Source organism: Diabrotica undecimpunctata, chromosome 2 (genome assembly GCF_040954645.1).
Source record: "Diabrotica undecimpunctata isolate CICGRU chromosome 2, icDiaUnde3, whole genome shotgun sequence".
Taxonomy (NCBI): Eukaryota; Metazoa; Arthropoda; class Insecta; order Coleoptera; family Chrysomelidae; genus Diabrotica; species Diabrotica undecimpunctata.
The window spans coordinates 136671668-136695277 of NC_092804.1; the positions used below are offsets into that span (position 1 = coordinate 136671668).

Here is a 23610-nt window from a genome sequence, read left to right on the forward strand (position 1 = left end):
TATTGGATATGCCACAATCTCGTCGTTGCAAAACTTGACATAAAAATGTCAAAAGAGGAAAGCAATAAGTCTTGGTTTGGATGAACTAAAAAAACCAGTAACAAAAGAAAACGTAATTAGAGTGCTTGTTTGGGAAAGTATGTAGTATTTATTTTCATATTTTACGTTTATTATTTGTCTTTTACTGTACTGTAATGTGATCTTATTTAATGGTCTATTCTAACTACTTATTTGCTTTAAATATATTGTTTTAGGTTATTAAGTAAAATCTCATTGTTAAATTGGCTTAAACACATTTAATCGGTTTTTTAGTTCAAAGAATTTGACTTCCCTTGTTATATTTGGAAAGTATATCGCCAGTAAACACAAACCGCTGTAAAGTATCATATTTCAGTGACCATTAAGTTAGATTTTCGCAATTCAAAAGCGCCATACAATAGCGCTGATTTATGGGGTATGCACTTGCCCTACGGACCACCTCGAAGCGTAACCAGAGAGTTTTCTGACCATCTCAAGACAACACACTTCCTACCGAGACAGCGTACAGTAAGCATATCGAGTTTATCGGAACGTCCCTTTTTGTGAGTGTCGCGACACGCAGCGACCAATTCTACTGCCGGCTACAATAATTCATAATAATTCATACACCAATATTTCAAAAGGTAAGTCTATTCTTGTACAGATAACAGTAATGACTTAAACTCAGTTAATTTTCGTAATTTATTCACAATTAATATTTGCTATTTTCGCTAATTTATTTACAGTCAAAATATTGCATTTTTTCTTCCATTATTATTTCTAATTTCATTTCACCAGCGACTTCTAGTGTTACACAAAACAGTGCTAACTACAAAAATTACGGAAATTATGCATTTCGTAAAACCAAAAGAAATAGAAGCTACTTAGCCATCTTTTAAAAACGCAATATGTACAAAACAAAAATGGATGACTGAAGAAATCTTGTTACTGATGGACAAAAGAAGAAAACAACAACAGTGTTAGAACTAAGGATATTCACAAACATTTACAAGAATAATAAAAGAAGCAAAGAAAAGAAGCCTGAAAGTCTTGCACTCTAACATGTCTCTTTCCAATAGCAGGTAGGGAACATCCTATAGATATCTAGGATAGGTGTGATACGGTTTAATCAAGTAAGCACCCGCGAAACAATTGAGGACATAAAACATGGCAGCAGCTATAATCATTATTGAATCATATTGATGAAGGTTCCATAGGATTTCTTTATGGGTTTGATCCAGACAATCACAGATTAGAATCACATGTTGATTTAACCAGCTGCTGTATTGTGACTGAAATATCAAGCGGAAACTACCTAGTTAATTATATTCTCAGGATAATCACAGGAACAAAGTAACTTAGCTGAAATATAATCGTCCACAAAAAGATTAAAGGAGCAAAAGAGTTTTGGCTTTATAACTAACGTATTGAAATAGAATCGGTAGAACAAAAGAAAAACATTTTTTATATACATAAAAAAATTATGCGGTAATAGGAGAAAACACTCCAAAGAAATCAAAGTTCGAATAGAGAAAGCACGTACAAACTTCAATAAAATGAGAAAGGTACTTTGTGCAAGAGAACTAAAATTGGACTTGAGAGTTAGGCTGGCAAGGTGCTATATTTTCTCGACTCTGCTTTATGGGATAGAAGCATGGACACTTAACGCGTCGACTGCTAAAAAGTTGGGGAAGCATTTGAAATGTGGGTGTATAGAAGAATCCTGAAGATATCATGGACCGAGCATGTAACAAACAACGAAGTCATGAGAAGAATCAACAAAAGAATGGAAGTATTGGAAATCATCAAGACACGAAAGCTGCAATACCTGGGGCATGTTATGCGTAATGAGAGATACAACCTACTTCAATTGATTATACAAGGGAAAATCCAGGGCAAGAGAAGTGTAGGAAGAAGAAGAATCTCATGGTTGCGTAACTTGAGGGAATGGTACGGATGCACATCAATTGAACTATTCAGAGCAGCAGCATCTAAGATCAGAATAGCCATGATGATTGCCAACCTCCGACGCGGAGATGGCACGTGAAGAAGAAGAAGGAGAAAACAAGGAGCAAGGAAATAATACTGAACAAATAAAACACATTGTTTTGTGAAAATTGGAGAATACTTGAAAGATGGAGGGAATCATCATTATCATCAGTTATGCTTCAGCCCCAGCTGAGCCTTAACCTTTCTCAGTCTATTTCATCAGTCATTTCTGTTCATCGCAAACGGTTGCCAGTTTGCTGTACCGCTTCCTAGTGTCCTCTTCAACACCATCCCTCCATCTCAGTCTTGGTTTACCTCTACCCCTATTTTCTACTAGTACCGCTAATAGGCTTCATCTAGCTGGGTAATTTTCATTTGCTCTTGACACATGTCCAGCCCATCTAAGCCTATTTATTTTTATGACAGATATTACATCTGTAGCATTTAATATTTCTTTAAACTTCGTTCGGCCTGAAATTATATCGCCTTTTCCAAATAACGTTCTCACAGACTGCACCCATTACAGTGCGCTCTTTTAAAAACGTGCAGTCATTTGCGTTTGTTTTGGAGACTGTTTATGTTTCTGTCCCATATGTCAGCACTGGTAGGATGAGTGTTCTATATATTGTAAGGTTGGTTACTCAGTTACCAGCTGAAGTCCGTTTGAAGAGGTTTACTCTCCGGACGCTGGAACTCACTTAAGGCATGGATGTATGTTACCTAAAGTAAAATTTAATTAAATATTAAACATCAAATATTAATAACAACATTATGTACAATCTTTGTTAACCTTATGTATTTTAAAGGGTTTTTTTAATCTGATGATGGAATTATTATTCCGAAAACGTTCGTGTTATTTGATGTAGCCCTTTTAAGTGTTTTTTAAATATACCCATTTACAAAGATTTAACCTCTTTTTTGCGATACTTGGTATACAGCCAGCTGCAGGAATTATTTTCCTTGTGGGTTTTTCTTTGTTTATTATAAGGTCCATATTTTATGCGGTCGTTAAGAAAAAAGGAAACCACCTTTTTAGGTCCTCGTGTGGTGCTGGCGATAAAATCCAAATCTTCAGCGTAAGCCATAATCTATGTTATATTTTCCCTTTGACTAAAGATTGTTTCCCTCGGCATGACTTATAGTCTTTTCTAATACTATATTACAGAGAAGACACTCCAGTGCATCTCCGTGCCGTAACCCTGAATAAACCACCACGTAACCCCGTTTAAAAGCTTGTGACAGATCGCCTTGCATTTATATTCTGAAAATGTGGTATTTACCAAGGAGTTCTTCCACGTACGTTCTTAAACGGCTGTATAGGATCTTAAGAAATATTTTGTATATTGTGTTCAGATTTATACCCCTAAAATTTTTACATTCCAACAAATACCCCTTTTCGTGCAGTGAGCCTATGATTGCAGTGCACCATTGCTCTGGCATTTGTTCTTCTTACAGACTTTGACTATTATGCTGTGAATATGGTGTACATTGGTCTTACCTCCAACTGTCGTCGATTCCAGATTCTTTTAATATTTGAATCAGTTTGTGATTTACTTTTGTTAAGGCTTTCTCGAAATCAATCAAGCATACGTTAGTATCGCAATTTACATCCCGAGCTTTTTGTGTCAAAACTTGTATAGAAAATAATGCTTGACGCATTTCAAGTCAGTTTCTATAGCCAAACTAAACATCACTAATGTTTTCCAAAAGTTTTCTGTATGTGAAAGAATAAATTACAGCAAGAAGATTTTTTAAGTGTACGACTCATTAAGTAATCCTATCCAATTATGTAATCCTAAGATCGGAACATCTGATGGCACTTTTTTTTAGGAAGAGGAATGAAGGAAAAAACTAACCAATCTCTTGGCAATTTACCTGATTCATAAATCTTATTGATCCTGATTCATAATGAAATATACTTTTTAAGATCTCGTCATGTTCAAATAGTTGAAATATTTCGGCGTTTATATTATGTGGCTACGGTATTTTATTGTTCTCTCAGTTATTTCTGGTCCTTAGTATCGAAGAACATTGGTTTCTGGTTCTTGTTCTTCTTCGAATAATTCTTCCGTGTATTCCTTGCATCCAATGGATAGATAAGACCTTCTGCTTCCAAGAGCGTAGTCGTTGGGGGTATCTACTTTTTCCATAAGAGTAATCTATAAAGTAACATGGACAGACAACAAAGAATCAATCATATAATATCATATTCTCAGAGAAACCATGCACTTCTCTAATCTAATGGATGTAGGTACGTACCTATAGCGAGACTAATAAAAATTCAGATTTCTTGGTAGGCATAAAAATCAGAACGAGAAAATCAAATTCAAAAAAGGGAAGTGCATGAGAAGCACTTGTCACAATTTCAAACTCTTGAAAGAGCCCTGCATACTAAAAAGGTATCAAAATTACCTTGAAAATGAAAACAAAGCAGATAAGAATTTAACAGTTAATGAGCAATGTAGGCAAATGGCGTCGTAGGACCCGAAGGACCCACTCCACGCAATGGCTGGTTTGATAATAAATGTGAAGGTGTCACTAAAAAATAATGCATATAAGCTTATGCAACAAAGGACAACACGGTATAATGAGCAAACCTACAAAGAACTTGGACAGGAGAAAAACGCGTGCGTAAAAGAAAAAGGCGGAACTTGGAAAACCTGATTATGCAAGAGCTACAGTTACTAAAGAGGCCAAATGAAACCAAAAAGTTCTATTACATTCTAAATTACACCATAAATAAATTTAAAATAAGTCCGACAATATATAGCGACAAACGTAGACATATAATTAGTACCAGTGATGCAGTACAAAGAAGACGGGTTGAGCACTTCAAAGAACTACTTGGCACCAAAGTGGAAAATGATACGTCCTTCTTTAATATTGGAAATAAGAGAGGCAATCAAATTTAATCATGGTGATGACATTCTGGGAAGAAGAACAAATGCTAGAGAAATGGTGCCTGAAATCATATATCCACTGCACAAATAGAAAGATTTGCTGAAATGTAAAAATTATAGGGGTAACTCTTCTAAACACAATATACTTACAAAATATTTTCCAATAAGTACCCCATACAGTCGTTTAAGTATATACGTGGAAGAATTCCTTGTTGAATACCAAAGCAGTTTTGGACGATGGTGGTGATTTTTTCTTGGTGGTAAAAAATTACAACCAAACGTGTAGATTTCTTCATTTCTGCCAAGAAGGTTCTCTCTTTGTCAACCGTTTTCCATCCACTCCTGAATGTAGGTCCCTCCCAATTGCTTCCATCTTTCTCTATCTTGCGCCAATCTAATCCAATGTTTGCCCGCCACTACTCTTATGTCATCTACCCGTCTTTTTTGAGGTCTTCCCATGCTTCTTGTTGTCGTCCTTGGTCTCCGTTCTAGAATTCTCCGTGTCCACCTGTTGTCATTATATCGTGGGACTATTATCGATGGACTACGTGACCTGCCCAGTGCCATTTCATTTTTCAGCGTAATTTCTTTCACAATATACCCAATCTTCGTTCTACGTCTTATCTCGATGTTTCTAATCTTGTCTCTTAGTGATATTCCAAGCATGATTCGTTCCATTGCTCTTTGCGTTGTTTCCAATTTTTTAGCGGATTTTTTGGTAAGGGCTACTGTCTCCAAGCCGTAAGTACAAACTGATAGTATGCATGTGTTATACACCTTTTTCTTTAAGTTAACAGGAATGGAGGTGTTTTTCAATATATATGTTAGTTTGCCGAAAGCGCCCCATGCCAGTTGTGTTCTTCTTTTAATTTCAGCATCTTGGTTTAATGTTCCTAGTTTGATGACATGACCTAGATATACATAATGTTCGACATTTTCCATGGTATGATTTTGTATTGTTATATTTGTCTGGTCTCGGCTCAGTATTTTTGTTTTACTGTAGTTCATTTTTAAGCCTACCGCTTGTGAAACTACATTTAATTGCCAAGAAGATTAGTCTTTTTTATCTGAATACTTTAAACCTTGTTTTCTATAAAACTACAAATATGGCCATAAATCGTTTATGCACCTCTAACTGTGTGTATATGTTTTTAGCCAGTTTCTCAAAAAGTAAAAAAAAGTTACCAAACAATAAAATAATATTCTATTTAAAGTTTTTAATATAACATTTTTGTAATTATAATTACATATTTTACTATGTACTTACATATATTTTTCGGAGAACAGATTCATCAGGTAAATAGTCCAAAGACTTGGGATCTCTGTATGGTATTGGTGTTGGTACGTCAGCGACTACGGTGGTTACGCAGTACTGAGTCTGAAATGGTGCCTTTGCTCTAAGGCATTCTTGAAACTGCCCAAATTGAGCAATATTTCCTCTAAGAATTCCTGTTACCGACTTGGCTGTCGAATCCCTCACTAAAAAATAAAAAGTACAATATAAGATTATTTTGTTTGCACTGTAGCATTTTTTGCCGCCCAGAATATTTTTTTCATTTATCGTTCGTATAATTTTTTAAACCCTTAGAGTACGTGTATATTTTTATGTGATTGTTGAATTCGTATTGTTATGTGACTGCAATTACGGTCCTAGAATTCACGAAGCGAAGCAATTTTATCTCGAAAATTCTACCTGGCGTTCTATCAATGCTTTACTAGCGATATTTTTATGGAATCTCATATTGAAAGCGCTGATTCGACGTTCGTACCTTCGCTGGCGAACTCTGATCTCTAGAACAGATGTTCATGTATCAATACAGTTGCGACAGTTTAGCAGTTTATAACTGCTAATGAGATATTTGTTATTTGGTCAGTTTTTTTTGTGGTTTAGTGAGTTCTGAATTCACAGAAAAACGTAACAGTCTGTTCGTATGAATTTCAGACAATGACAGGTGTTAAACAGGTTGTGTGTTAATTCAATTACTCTTCTTACTAGTTATTAATGATGCAATAAAGCAATGCAAGAAGAAAAGTAAAAACATGATGAAAAAGAAAATGAACGACGTGGATTTATAAGAATTACTATTTGCTGATAATATGGTACTAATAGATAATTCGGAAGAGAAACTGAAACACATAATAAATATTTATATAAAAAACTAAAGGAAAATGAATATGTAAATAAACACTGACAAAAGCAAAATAATGGTAATGTCAATTAAGCAAAAAAATCAAAAATTAATGTAGAAGGATAAGTATTAGAAAGGTTAACAGTGCCAACTACTTGTTACTCGTAACTGTACTGTAACGCCTTTTAACATCAATGCTACAAATTAACTGCAATGCTCCTGTGGTAATACTTTTCCGAGGTCGTGCTAAGAGAACTTGGATACACCGTACTCAATAACCCTAGAAAGGTGGACACATAAATTTGACGACGCTCTTCCATTTGCGTCGCAGTTCGGGTGCGATCGCGTAATCTATGTGTATACCACAGAACAAATAACAATTTTATTATTGTCATCTGTTCTGTGCCCATACACTCCTCAGTAGCCGTTTTTTTAGTCTTGATTTAACAGCTGATGGGTGTGTTTTTTTATTACTGTATTTACTTATTAGAATTTTTGAGGCAAATCGTAAATTTTTTGGCAGTCCAATTTCTACGTCGGTTTTTTTCTCTCAAGTTTATTTGGACGCCGGTGACGTTTTTGGTAAGTCATTATCTAATTCTTTTTTTATATATTTAGTAAATATTATTTTATTTAATTGTAGCACTATGTCTTCAAGAAAACCTTTAACAGCAAATGAAAAAAACGATGAAATACATCGTATAATGAATGGTGAAGATAGTAAGCAGGAACCTTTTGAGGATAGTGGAAGTGACTCGGAGTTAGAAGAAGATACTTTGGAGTTTGGATCAAACAAGATAAAAATAACAAAAACTACACAAAAGTTAAAAAATATTTATTAAATTTTTTTTAGATAATATATTTTGTCGTACTCTGTTAAGCCGCGTTTACACGATGACAATTGGCGACACAATTGTCAGAAGACAACTGACTGGCATGAAATTATTGTCTTCGTCTAAGCACTTCAGGCCAATTGCCTTGCCAACTGCCCTCACAACTGGCCCAAAATTCAGTTGTCTCCTGGAGTAGACTGAGGACAATGAGCTGGGCCCAGTGAGCCCCCACCACTCGAAATCTCAATTGTCGCGACAATTGGCGCTGTGTGAACGGTATAGGCCAGTAGTACTGTCTTGTTTTTTGCCAGTTTTCTCACCGGACACAACAGATGACGAGCAGTCGGCCATGTTTTAGCTCTCTACTGCCATGGCAATAGTTGGCCCCGTATAAACATCTTCTCGTTCAACTGGACTGGCCTCCGACAAACCGCAACCACGTGATGACAATTTTCCAATAATAATTGTCTCGCTAATTGTCATCGTGTAAACGCGGCTTTACTCACAAATATTAAAATTTCAAGACAATCTAAAAAATATGCAAGTCGTACCAATATTTCTGACATGAGTAGAAATGAGCTCAAAGCTTTATTGACAATTTTAATAAGGTCTGCAGCAAATAAAGATAGTCATCTATCTGTGAAATATAATGTTTGACAGTAATATATTTATATTAGGAAAATTTTATCAGGCCTGCATGAGTGGCCAGCGTTTCAAATAGGATATTCTTATTAATACCTGCAGAGAATTATATATACCACCCTCATCCTATCTGACTATTGATAAAATAGTAGGATCTCGAGGACGTTGCCCTTTTTGAATGTATTTACCTGATAAAACTAATTCGTATTGTGTTAAAATCGCAAACCATACATATTCCTATACATACACGAGTATGTATGGTCTGTGGTCAAAGTCGTAATGATATGTGTCAGCTCTTCAAAATAGATGATCGATTTTATTCCTTATTTAGTCAAGAAAACCTTTTGGTTTCCCGTTGGGTACATATTTTGCAAAGAAACTTCAGTCCATCGTAGTAATAGAAATATTACCATGGACAACTGGTTTACATCAGTTAGCTTAGCAGAGAAGTTATTAAAATATCAGTACAAACTGACAATTATCGGAACTCCTTGAAAACACAAAAGAAAAATTCCACAGGAATTGTTAAACGCAAAAAACAGAGATCCCAATACTTCTATGTTTTGTTTTGATAAAAGAAAGACATTAGTATCATATATAATATATAACCAAATATATAATAACCAAAGAAGAAGTGATTCATGCAGTAAAATCTCAGAAAGATGGAAAAGCCACCGGTCCAGATAATATCAATGTCGAAATACTTAAACTAATTGCAGATAACGAAAGTAAAAGCCTAGATTTAATAACAGCACTATTCAATAAGATATATGACACAGGTAAAATACCAACAGACTGGCTAAAATCAACATTCGTAGCATTACCAAAAAAATCGAATTCCTCACAATGCGATGATTATCGAATATTAAGCTTGATGTCTCATGTCCTTAAAACTTTTCTCAGAATTATCCATACACGAATTTACAAGAAGTGCGAGTTCCAGATGAGTGACACTCAATTCGGATTTCGAAACGGATTGGGAACACGAGAGGCTCTTTTTGCTTTAAATGTGTTAACGCAACGATGCAGAGACATGAATGTAGATGTATATGCATGTTTTATTGACTATCGAAAAGCATTTGACTGCGTTAACCATCAAAAGATGATCGAAATTCTGAGAACAACTGGAGTTGACGAACAAGACTTGCGAATTATCTCAGAACTATACTGGCACCAAACGGCAACAATTGAAATAGAGCACACAACATCCGAAGACATACAAATCCGACGAGGAGTGAGACAGGGTTGCGTCTTATCACCGCTACTCTTTAATTTGTATTCGGAGTCTATATTCAGAGAAGCATTAGACGAGGTCCAAGGCGGAATTAAGATTAACGGAATCAGCATAGACAACATCAGATATGCTGATGATACCGTCTTAATAGCAAGCAACGCACAAGAACTACAAAATATAATAAATGCGGTAGTTCACCACAGCGAAATGTTCGGTTTACATCTAAACGTTTCCAAAACTAAAACTTTAGTATTTTCAAAGACACCAATAAACGTACAGGTGTATGCCAAGGGTCAAATAATAGAACAGGTAAATTCCATAAAATATTTGGGAACAAATATCAATAGTCAGTGTAATCCAAAAAAAGAAATCCTATCAAGAATCGAACAAGCAAGGAAAACATTCATGAGCATTAAAACATTTTTTACAAGATCAGACCTTAGTCTACAGCTTAGAATCCGAATGATCCGATGTTACGTTTTTTCTATCTTACTGTATGGCTGTGAAAGTTGGACAATGGACTCTGAAATAGAAAAAAGAATGGATGCCTTTGAGATGTATATATACAGACGAATGTTGAGGATTCCATGGGTACAAAGAGTTACTAATGTTGAGGTACTTCGTCGCATGTGTAAACAAAAAGAATTACTAAGAATAATCAAAGAGAGGAAAATCCAATACTTGGGTCATGTGCTGAGAGGCGAAAGATATGAATTACTTCAAGTTATACTGGAAGGAAAAGTACAGGGCAAAAGATCAGTAGGAAGACGCCAGAACTCGTGGCTGAAAGACCTGAGGAGATGGTTCGACCGCTCATCCGCAGAGATCTTTCGCGCAGCAGTTTCCAAAACTACAATTGCCATTTGGATCGCCAACCTTCGAAAGGAGACGGCGCAATGAGAAGAAGATCATATATGCAAAGAAAAATACTAAAGTTTTTTACTTCTTTCAACACTTCACTAAGGCGCTCCAAAATAAATAACAAATCTAGTATAATAGCTGACTATAATGGACCGAAAGGCGGAGTGGATACATTTGATCAGATATATTTGAATATGAATGCGTATCGTAAAACGAGGAGATGGCCCTTGTGTCTTTTCTATATTATGATAAATACTGCAAGTATGAACTCATATGTTATTTACACCACAAATACATTCAAATCAAACAGAAAAGTGTTATCCCTGTACGAATATATGGTTGAATTGGCTCATCATCTCGCAGAACCCTGGCTGAAAGAATGGTTGGGAATTACGACTTTACGTCAAAATCTTAAGAAGCAAAAATGTTAAAGATGTCCTCAAAATTTCGGAAGAAGTTAAGGATAATAAAAGTGTTTATAATTACATTTGTATTTCTGTTCCAATTTTTTGCTAGATGTCGTAAAAATGAAGAAAGTCCCACTTAACCGCCAATAAATAATAGTTCGCCTTTCTAGGGTTAAACTAATAAATAATTGGACAAAATTTAACTTAGAGCGTAAATGATGGCATTTAAAAAGCATTGGCCCGAAATTTTTGCGCCTACGCTCTTAATTCTGTGACACGATCGCAACTTTCTTTAAATAAGTCTAACGTGCACAATTAAAAAAAATGTATAATAATCTTTAGTAGTATATTTACAATAATTAAAAATTTATGTAACATAATTTAATTACTTCTTACATCTTGAACAAAGTATGCGTAAAATATGCGTAACTGGTAAATACATTATTATTCAATTCGACTAAATTACGTAAAAAGGCTAATAAATAAAAGTGTATGAGTGCAAAACTGCATGAAGAATTAACCTACATTTGGAAATGCATTCGCTAGTATTATTATGAAAATCAGCTGTAATAGAATCGTGTACTATAAGATTTATTTCAGTTAAATACCCATTAATATTCTAATTCGGTTTACAATGATGAGCTTTCTTCGCGTCTAGCATGCGATTATTATCTTGACCTGCATTAACGACTTGTAAAATTTTTAAAATATCTTTACTTCTAGGTAAAACTTGGTAAAATGGAAAAGGATAGTTAAATGATTCTAAAAAGTAATAATTTTAAGTACGTAGAATCGGTATTACAGAGTAATAGGAAAATAAATGAAGATTATAATGTTATAAACACCGCATCTTTATTAATTTATATCTAAATAATTATTTTATTTTAATTTCTTTATTGATCTATTAATTTCTTAACCTTCAGTTTCTTTTTTACTATTTTTTTCTCAAAAAGTAGTTGGTGCCCTCTCTCTCTTACTGTCCCGTAGAATAAATATTCTCTCTTTCTGTCCGCTAGTAAACATTCTGTTCTATGTTGACAGAAGATCTAATTCCATCATAGGCATACGTCCTATGACATTTGTGCTAAACTTCATTTTAGTCTCCCTACTTTCTGTCAATCAACTTTTCTAAACATAGTGGGATATTATTTTTTGTCTGTTTCTAAAATTTATAAAAGAAGGTAAGAATTATAATAAGCTTCATTTTATCGTCTGCAGAATTCTCTTGGGTTTATTGGAGAATTTATTGGCTTTATTGAAGATTTTATTGGTTTTATTGGAGAATTTTATTGGATAATTTATTGAAATTCTATGGAATGTTTTATGGAAAATATGGAATTTATATAACACCTTGGTACGCAGTATAATGACCTATGGAGCAGAGAATTTTGTGATAAATAAACGAAACAGGTCCAAAATCACAGCAACTAAAATGGAGTTCATGAGAAGAAGCTGCAGAGTGACAAAAATGGATCGCATCAGAAATGAGGAGATAAAACGAAGAATGGCAGTAGAACAAGACATACTTAGCTACATCGAAGAAAAACATTTAATTTGGTATGGACATGTGAGAAGAACAGATCATACAAGGTGGATAGCAAAGATTTCATATTGGAGCCCAATAGGAAGGAGGAAAAGAGGTAGACCCCGAAGATCATGGAGGGATGAAGTGGACGAGGCCATGGAAAGACGAGACCTTAGAGATGGAGAATGGCAGAACAGAAAGGACTGGAGACGTTGGCTGAAAGAAGGAACGCGGCGACAGCTGTAAAAATCCTTGTATAGATAGATGGAATTTATGGGACTAATCAACTGCAATTGTATGTAAGACCTACCCACATGCTCTGGAGGCGGCAACAGGACCTAACCACAAATCTAGAGGCAACATATAACTAGAAGCAACAAGCCCATCTATGCCATAAGTATCAGTTTCAAATTTGTATACTGTAAAGCTTTGGGCAGAGTTATTTTTTCTACTTAAATATTATTTTAAATAAACATGATTAGCTAAATTATTGTTTTATTTATTACCTGCTAAGTGTTCATTGTTTAATTCATAGTTTAAGACAAGACGGATTCACACTTGACAGATTGAGCTAGGCGAAGCATAGACGCTAAGCTGCCATGGTTAATTGAGGTATTATTTTATAATAGTATTTCAATTCTCTTTGGTAGTCTTATCGTTACAAGATGCATGAAGTAGAATTAGGTGTGTTGTGTGATAGAAAGATTCCAATGAAATTAAATGGAAACTATCATAAGACGAGCTTTATTGTACGGGACTAAATGTTGGACATTCAGAATATCCAAGAGGATAGAGGAACAACAAATTTATGGAAGAGACATGAGAATTCTTAGATGGATAAGTAAAGTGATCTTCTTCTTCTTCTTCTAGTGCCGACTCCACTAATGAAAGTTAGCTATAACAATTCCAAATTCGTTTCTATCTTTTGCTTTTCTTAAAAGTGTCTGTGTGTTTAACCCGGTCCAGTCGCGAATGTTTTTTTGCCAGGATATTTGATGTCTACCAGGACATCTTTTTCCTTCGACTTTCTTCTTCTTAGGGTGCCTGTCCATTCCGAACGTTGGCGATCATTCTGGCTATGACGACTTTGTTGGTTGCTATACGAAATAGCTATGTTGAGGTCTTTCTATACCATGCTCTCAGGTTATCAAGCCAAGATATTCTTCTTCGTTCTGGGGCCCTTTTTCCTTCAATTTTACCTTGCAATATGCATTGAAGTATCTCGTATCTGCCTTGATTTCTCATTATATGTCCCAAGTAATGCAGCTTACGGCTCTTCACGATGTTGATTAAATCCGCAGTTGTGTTCATCCTCCGCAGTACTTCTTCATTGGTGACTTTGTCCATGGTATCTTCAGGATCCTTCTGTATGACCATAGCTCAAAAGCCTGAAGTTTTGATAGAGTTTCCTTCGACTTTACCCTTCATAATCAGCTGCAACAACTCGTACTTCCCATTTCTAAATATGTGCCTCAAATATGTTGTCTTTATTCTTTTAATGGCGGTTAAAACTTCTCTGTCTATTCCCATTCGGTGCAATACCATTTCGTACGTAATATGATCGGTTCATGGTATTTTCAAAATTCTTTTAAAAAGCCCCATTTCAAAAGCTTCCCGCTTTCTCATCAAGTCAACACTAACAGTGCAAGCTTTAACACCCTAAAGAAGAATAGAGTGGATGTAACATTTTACCATACGATCTCGGATTTGCAGATTGAGACTTTGATTACTTAGAAATTTCTCCATCTTTAAAAAGGCTGCTCTTGATTGCTCTATTTTTGATCAAATTTCTCATTTAGATCCTCAGTAATCCAGACTCCTCAGTACTTTATTTTGTCCACTTGTTTAATATCTTCATTTTTTTTATCCTTGATATGACTTTACCTCTCTTACTGGTAAATATGAATTTTGTTTTCTTTATGTTTATTGTTAAACCAAACTGTTCCCCATTAAAACAAATTGTGCTTAGTAGCGTCTGTGGAGTGGAGTGATAAAAAAGGATAAAAAGGATACGGATAAGGGAGTAAGATCTGCTGTGGTTCACGGAAGTACATTTGGTTCGATCCTCTGTCCCGTTTATACAGCTGGCCTTCCTACTAGCAAAAATACAACATTGCAACGTATGCCGATGATACCGTCATTATGCTATCTCACAAAGATCCTGTCATTGCTTCTAGAATTTTGCAGATTCAGTTAGATGGTATTTTTTCTTGGCTAAAAACGTGTCAAAGTAATGCAAACGAAATTAAATCTATTCATATCACCTACACCTTACGGTGAGGTATCTGTCTAATTGTGGTATTAAATGGTCAGTTCTCGTAAAAAAAAAGATACAAAATATCTGGAAACCTATCTGAACCGACGAATAACTTAGAGGACAAATATATTTTTTAAGAAAAAGCAACTGGGCTTAGAACTTAGCAAATTGTACTGGACGTTAGGTCGTAAATCACAATTAACAGTTACCAACAAATTGCTAATTTACAAAGTCTTCCTAAAACCGATATGGAGCTACGAAATTCAATTGTGGGGGACATCATCCCACTTAAATATTCAAATCCTACAAAGATTCCAGTCCAAAGTACTTATATTTATCGTAAACGCTCCATGGTACGTAACTAACAGTGTTATTGCTTGTGATCTTAAAATGAAATTTGTCAAAGAAGAAATATCCTACTTATTTCAGAAGTATGACGAACGCATAGAAAATTGCCCCAACGCATGGGCTCAACACCTAATTAGATGTCCCCCGTCCAGCAAAGGTTAAAAAACATCTTCCATAAGATTTGCATGTCACATTTTCGACCCTTCGTACTGTTCTATAGTGTAGTGTTGTGAAGTAGTTAAGTTTTCTAAACCCAACCTTAGATAATTAAAAATAAACTGTCACTGGGTAGTTTTCCTAAATATTCAGTTATTGTCATTAACATTTGCCTATTATAAAATTTACAGATTACAAATTAAATAGGATGTTTATTTAAAATAAACTTTACTTTACTTTACTTAATCAGTAGACCCATTTGTACCTTTCGGTGTTGGGTCGTTTAAAATACAATTCATTAAATTACAAATCATTAAATTACAATATTTGACAGTCTTCTGAGGTGTCCTAGCTCTAAATGAACTTTCTCCATTCCTTCCTATTGGATGCCATCTGTGTTGCTTCCTGCCAAGTCTTACCCTTACTCTGCAGTATCTGCGAGATGTCACTGTTCCATTCTTTAATGGGTCTTCCTCTTCTGTGCTTTCCTATTGGTTTGGCGTCGCACACTCTTTTTACTTGTCTATTATTGTCCATCCGGGTTAGATGTCCGAACCATGCCAATTTTTTCTCTTTGATTGACTCAAGTATCGGTTTGATTTTGAGTCTTTCTCTTATTTCTTCATTTCTGATTCTATCAGTTCTTTTTACTCCTATCGTTCTTCTGAGGTATTTCATCTCTGCTGCCTGAATTCTGCTCTGATGTCTTTTGTTTAATATCCAATTTTCTGCTCCATATGTCACTGTAGGTCTATATATTGTTTTGTATATTGTCATCTTGGTCTTTGTTGATATTTCTTTGTTATTAAGGAATCCTCTATTTAGTGCTTGGAATAGTTTTCCTGTGTTTTCCATTCTTTTGTTAAGATCATCCTCGATGTCTCCTTTGTTGTTGATTACTGTTCCTAAGTATTTGTATGAATTTGTCTGTATTATTTTTTGTTGGTCTATCATTACTTATATTTGATCTTCCGTCCTTGTTTCCTTGATATTTTCATTATTTGAGTCTTCTCTTTGTTTATTTTCCATTCTCTAAGTTGTGTTTCAGTTTTTCTGCAGTTTCCGCAATTAATACTATGTCATCTGCAAATATACACATCTCAGCATTTATCATTTGCATTCTGTTCCAACCGATGCAGTATTTCTTGAATGTTTTCTTACATTCTTTCACTATCTCATCTATTACATTTATGAATAGTACTGGGCTGAGACTTCCCCCTTGTCTAAATCCTTGGGTTGTTTCAAATGGTTCTGACTGTATATTTAACATTCTTACTGTATTTGTTGTTTTCATGTATATACTCTTTGTTGCTTCTATCAGTTCTTCACTTACTTGTTTCTTCTTTAGGCTTTCCCATATATCTTTTCTTTTTACTGAGTCGAATGCTTTTTCCATGTCTATAAAGCTCAGATGTATTTCTTTATTTTTCTTTAAGGCTTTTTCTATTACTTGTTGCATGGTGAATATATGGTCTTGTGTGTTGTGTCCTTTCCTGAATCTACTTTGTACATCCTCTAATTTATGTTCTATTTCTTTTCTAATTTTCCTTTCTATTATGGTTTCGTATACTTTTGCTGCTACACATAGTAGTGATATACCTCTATAGTTCCTACAGTCTCTTGTGTTTCCTTTCTTGTATATAGGTATAATTACTGCATTTGTCCATTCTCTGGGTATTACTTTTCTCTTCCATATTAGGTTATATATGTATAACAATTTTTCTTTTGCTTTTACTCCTATATATTTCATCATTTCTGGTGCTACTTTATCGCTTCCTGGTGCTTTTCCAATCTTTATCTTTCTTATTGCTTCTTCCAGTTCTTCTTTTTCTATAGCTTCTGGATTTTCCGTGTTTCTCATGGATACTCTTCTGTTGTGGCTTTCCTTCTCCATTGTATTCGCTTGATTTCCATTCAGTATCAGCTGAAAATGTTCCCTCCATCTTTCCATTATTGTCTTATCGTTGTTTATTATTGTTCCTTCCTTGTTCATTATTTGTTTCAGTTTCGTTTCTTTGTTGCTTCTTAGGTTTTTCAGTGTTCTATAAAATAATTTTACGTTTTCTATGCTGTTTTCTTCCATCTTTTCCCCGAATTTTTCCCAACTTTTCTTTTTCTCTTTCTTAACTATCTCTTTAACTTTTGTTCTTTGTCTCTTATAATTTTCATATTTTTGTTGTGTTTTGTCTTGGATGTATTCTTTCCATAATTTCTTCTTTTCTTTTATTTCTCTTTTCACTTCATCGTTCCACCAAGATGTTCGTTTCCCTCTGTTGTTATTTCTTGTGGTTCCACATATTGATTTAGCTGTTTTTATCATCGCATTTTTAAATTTTCCCCATTTTTCTTCTATTGTTTCTGTTATTTCATGTTCATTGTCCATCTCTTTCTCTAGTCCTTCTGAGTATCTTTAAAATAAAAACTTTTCTAAATAAAATTTTTTGATTGGAGTGGGGAACTATTTAATGAAATTTGATATTTAACTCGGGATATCTAGCCTTGTTTTTGGTAAAAACTAACTTAATTTAGCAAGGTTCTGAAACTAGTTCATTGTGGCATGGTTAAGTTAAATATTATGTTTTTCGTGAGATAAAGCCACAAAATTATTTTCATTCCGGAAAATTTTTATTTTCATTTATTTCACTTCGGGAACCGTTCTCAAAAAAGTTTTTTTTGTACAAATTATGTAAACAGTGTATAACCAAAGATTTTTTAATTGGTTATGGTATTTTAAAGTTGATATGCTTGACCTAGATCTTGTAGGCCAACGGCCCATAGTGGCTACAACACATTTTTTTAAGGTGGTGGAAGAGAACGATTTTCGGAGTGGAAATTGAAACGTCAAATATTAGCTACTTAAAAATGTGATTTTCATTACAATCATAATCAATAATTGTACCTTAATCCCATAAAAAACATAATATTTTGAGATTTTTGGAAAATATGCTACCCTTATGCTATATATTTTTTTTAATTAAAAATTTGTATTACCAATTTTTCAATCCTCCTTTTTAATCAATTTTAGAGTAAAATGTAATATTTAAAGAAGTTTTCTAAAAAGTGTTGGATTTCGTTAATAATATATTTGATAAGAGTGAAATAAAATTTTACTTTTAATCATCTTTGTCAAATAATCCTCTTGAAATTATTTCTGAGATAGTTTACTTCATTAGTAAAATATTAATATTTAAAAAACAGTTAAATCAAATTATATTACATAATATTTAAAAAGCAATTTCTGCTGATAACCAAAAATTCATTCTCTGGAAAATCGTTCTTTAATTGAGAATTATTTAATTTTTTTTCTTGAACGTGGCTTTTATTGCAACTTATAGCAGTCTAATTCGAAAAAGATGCATAAACTACGAATAGTGTACTGTTTGTCGAAAAAAAAAAAATATATTTTTTTCCAAAAATACGGTTTTAGGGTAAAAATCCTACTTTTGCCAAAAATGTTTAAATGAAGATCATTTTTATACATATATAAACATTTTAATCGACTATAAGATGGTTATGAGTCTTTAAATATTAAGGGCTATAGCTGGATATGATGGTAAAATCTGCACTCGGCTGGATTTTTATTTGGGGTTGGGCACACGAAAGTACGTATTTAGAAACCCCTCTAGCCAATTTTTTAGCTTATTATGTGGCCCCTGCGATCCCCTAACGTAAAAAATGAGTTTTTTCGGAAAAAATTTTTCCTGAGGAATCCTTTGCTTTAAAAAATCTGAAAAAATTGACAAGCATACATTTTAATACTAAACATTCTCTGATTTTATCAGATTTTTTAGATCAAAATTAGGCTTAGAAGAAGAATATTTAAATTTTTCAAAGAATTTTTAGGTTCTGTAGGTAACATCCTTAAAATTCAACTTTTTTTATCCATTTTATTAGTATTCCCCCTACCCATTTTTTCACCACATAAATTTAACTGCCTGTCAATAAATATCGATTTTTGTTATTTTTTCGTTAGTTATAATAGCGAGATTAGGTTTGCCATTTTCAGACCAAAACATGCTCAAAATATGACAAACTCTTTTTGCCATGTTTTTAGCACATAACCATTTGGATAAATAAGTTTTTTCTAAAATATGTCTTCACTTTACTTACAGTATTGTTTGAATTAATGGAATCATTGTGACATTCTTCAATATTCACAGTTGGCAACAGTGTCCACACATTTACAACTGACCAAGCACTGAAAACATAACCTTACTTTTCTCTGCCTTTTATTTGAGAGTGTTTTAGAACATTTCCCACTAAGTTTGTGTTATTTTGTACTATTTTTTGCTGTTTTCGGTAATTAGTGAGTTTATTTCGTTTAATTTTATCAATGATATTACGCCTAGCAAGTGTAAAATATTATCACGTTAAGGGAACACACTTGTTCTGAAAAGACTTTTGGAGAATGGTAGAAGAGCAATACGTTTACAGAAAAAACTGCTTCTAACTGAACGACTGAAGAAACAAAGGTTATTGTGGGCCAAAAAATACTCTAATTGGACTGTTGACGACTGAAGGAAAATCTTATTTACAGAAGAAACTCACATTGTAGTTTAGGGACAGCGGTCGAAATTCGTCAGGAAGTCTGACAATAAAAACCTTACATTATCTCATATTTAGCAAACAGTAAAACATCCAGTCAAAAAAATGTTTTGGCAATGTTTTTCATACTTGGAGGTTGGATCTTTGGTACCAATCAAAGGCAAGATGAACAGCCAAAAATACAAATCTATGTTGGAACAGCATTTGGACACAGAACTCCAATAATTTCAGTCCCTAAGAGGAGCGATTCTTCAACAGGACTCTGCTCCTTGTCACAAGTCAAAGCAAATCATGAAATTTTTCAAATATAAGAAGATTAATGTTTCAGATTGGCCCGGTAATTCGCCGGACCTCAACCCCATTGAAAATTTATGGGCCATTTGCAAAGCTAGACTGCGCAAAGTCGACTGTACTACAAAAATAAAAATGATAGAAGTGGCCATTCAGGTTGGGTTTCGAGATGGAAGTATATTTAGGAACTGTCAGAAGCTGATAGAATCTATGCTAAAATGGGTGAAAGCAGTAATTGCAGCCAAAGGTAGCCATATTTCCTACTAAATGATGTTAAGTTTACCCTTATTGTTTTGACAAAATATAATTTTTTTATAAATAAACTGTTTTTTCATTAAAACAGCCTATGGTTCCATTAATTCGCACAGTACTGTAGGTGTTGCGATTTCTCAGTAGGAGTTAGCAATATAAATGAAAAGTTTACATAAGGGTGTTGTATAAGGGACTTCCGGCATAAGAGTAAATGGACTCATAACTATTTCGTATCGCTAATTTCGTGACAATCTGCTCTGCATTTGCTATAGGGAAAAATTAATACAACGCCGGTGTAGAAACTTTGCTTTAAAATATATAAATATTTAAAATATTTAAATGCTTATATTAAAAGCGTTTTCACGGCATAAATTTTATTGTTACATATAAGTGGCACAACATGCATATCGGTATACTTAATGCATGCATTTATTTTTAACTTTATTAATATTGTTAAAGTTTTAGTTGGACCAAGACAAATGAATAGTAAGAACTACAAATGTGATGTCAAATACAAAATTTGTGTACTGCGGTATTTTGCACGATGCTTGTGACTGTCCTCATGAATTAAGAACTGTAGGGTCTTGTTCTCACATTGACGCAATTATTTATTATCTTAGCGATGCAAGGTATAAGTCAAAATTATTAGACCAGTAAAAATTATTTCAGATATGTGTATCACATCAGATAATGGCCTCGTAATAAACGAAGATAGTGACGAAGACTTAAACTATTATTCTAATGTAATTTTGAATATTTTTTACTATTTTATAATTTCATTTCATTTCATTATTATTAATAGAAATTAAAAAAAGGTCAAATATGAAATTAAATATAATTATTTTATTAATTTAATCCATAAATGATAATATTTAAATGATAATCACGTGCTTAATGAGGTCATGTGCTTAAAATATGAAAAAAAAACTCGAAAAATGCAGTTTTTTCGATTTTAAAGTATATTTCAGTGTGTAAATGGCCAAGATGACCATGCTATTAGAAAAATCAAAAAAAATTGATGAAAAATCGTTCTTTATTCATATGCAGTTATGTTAGGTTATGTTATATTATGTTATGTTATGTGCTAAAAACATGGGGAAAAATATCAAAAAATAGGGTTTTCGTATTTTGAGCATGTTCTGGTCAGAAAAGGGTAAACTGATTGTTCTATTAGAAATGACAAAAAATTATAACAAAAATCGTTATTTATTGACACATAAAAAAAATGATTTTTTCGAATTTTGATAATTTCCAAAGCGAAAATGTAAAATTTAACACCGCCATTTAAAATAACGGAAAAAGACACAAAAAATAACGATTCAGAAGTTTGCCAAAAATTACCTATATAACCTAAAATTTTTCAAATATCAATCAATATTTTCAAATATTTGAAAAATTCAAATATTTTTTCTGAGTTCAATTTTGATCCAAAAATCGGAAAAAATCAGAGTATTTTTGGGCATTAAAATGTATGTTTGTGATTTCTTTTCAGATTTTTTAAAACAAAGCATCGCTCAGGAATTTTTTTTTTCGAAAAAGCACATTTTTGCGGTAAGGGACACCAGGGTCTATCTAGGGAGATAAAAATTTGGCTAAAGCGGTTTCTAAATATGTACTTTCGAGTGTCTAACCCTAAAAAATCCAGCCGAGTGCAGATTTTACCATCTTATCCCGCTATAGCCTTTTTGACTAATTTAATTAAAATTCAATATTTTGATTAGTTAAAAAGAGAGATTTTAAAATTGGTGACAATAAATTTGTGAAAAATGTACATAATATATTACATCAAAATTAAAAATGAAAATATTTAAACCGAGCCAAGATACCGCGAGTAAAATATAAAATTTCATTAAAATTATAAAATCAAATTTTTTGCTTTTTTCTTGATTATTTACATATCGCTTGTTCCCCCATACCGATTAAAAAAATTTATTTAGACAAGTTGTAGATGCAGATATTTATTAAGAACATTTTGGTACAAAATTTGCCCGGTTGCCAACGAAATATAGGCCATGGTCATATTTTGGGGGGTTCACCCCTGGCCTAAGCGTTTTATATGATGCGACGTTTACGGTATTTTTCACTCTATAGAAATTTATTAGCTCGATTTGGAACTATATCTATACCTTTATATTTTAAATTAATCATTAAAGAGATCTTTTCTAAGTCGGACTAAAAATAGTCAACCCTTACTTAACTGTCTATCACTTTAATGCCAATGATTTGCTTTATTATTTCTTGAGATTACTAAATAAAACTAGAAGATATAATAATAATTAGATATTTTTCGGCGCAGCACATCATTTTCAGTAATGACCGTTAATGGTAATGTTTGTTCTTATTCCTTATTTTTTTGGACTTTTAGTTCATACTACAACAAGATGAAATACTGAAAACTAAGGTTTTACAATTTTTTTCCAAACTTTACACTCGGATATAAAAATAATATTATGAAAATCGGGAAAAGAACACCTTTTCTAACTTTTGGATTTTAGGATCAAAAACCAATATCAATATAAAATTATCAAAACAATAATAATTTCAGTACCATTTACCAACTAAAATTTAAATCAACTAAAAAGTTAACGTATATTATTCTAAAGATAAATCATTTATTATTTTTTAAATAAAATTGATAGCTAAATATAATTTTAAAAGTTATAAATAATTATTTACGTACTTTCGTGTGCCCATAAGCTCAAATTTTTAAGATGTTCCACGTAAATCCGGGAATGTTCCCTACATAGCACATTATCCGTATCCACAATACCCACCGGTAATTCAGGAAACAAATCGACCACTTCATTTTTATAACTGCGGCCGCTCGCGGCGAAAACCGCAACCGCGCACCAGATAACCGCAACGAGGTTTATTAACATTTGTTGGACGTTATTAAAGAACCGCGAGTGAAAAGACTATCACCGTGAGACACTGAAAGTGTTATACAGTACTGTTCTTTGATCTTACTTTCTTACACCAACTTGTCTAACTTATGTTGCAACTTATGTCCTTCACGATTTCAGCTACCTCTTCTTTTTTTGGTAAATGTAAATTGTAAATGTGTGCCTAGTGTCCTTACGAGTCCGTGGTTCAGATCATCCGATCGTCTTTGGTGCAGGAGAGGTGGATTGGTCAATGAATTGGGTTAAGCTTAATGTACAGTGTCCATCGATAGTGCGTGTAGCCACAAAATAAAAGAAATGATTTGTTAAGACGAAGAACA

General features: G+C 33.4%; 1 protein-coding gene across 1 annotated transcript in view; it reads right to left on the reverse strand.

Annotated features, from left to right (window-relative positions):
• The window catches only part of LOC140434931 (nose resistant to fluoxetine protein 6-like), a 127093-nt gene extending 103745 nt beyond the window's left edge, over positions 1-23348 (reverse strand). The window contains exons 1-2 of the mRNA XM_072523570.1: positions 23068-23348; positions 6175-6386 (exon numbers count right to left, since the gene is read on the reverse strand). Coding sequence (XP_072379671.1) covers positions 6175-6386; positions 23068-23266 — 411 coding nt within the window. The 5' untranslated portion in view covers positions 23267-23348. The remainder of the gene's footprint in view (positions 1-6174; positions 6387-23067) is intronic.
• Positions 23349-23610: the final 262 nt, after the last annotated feature.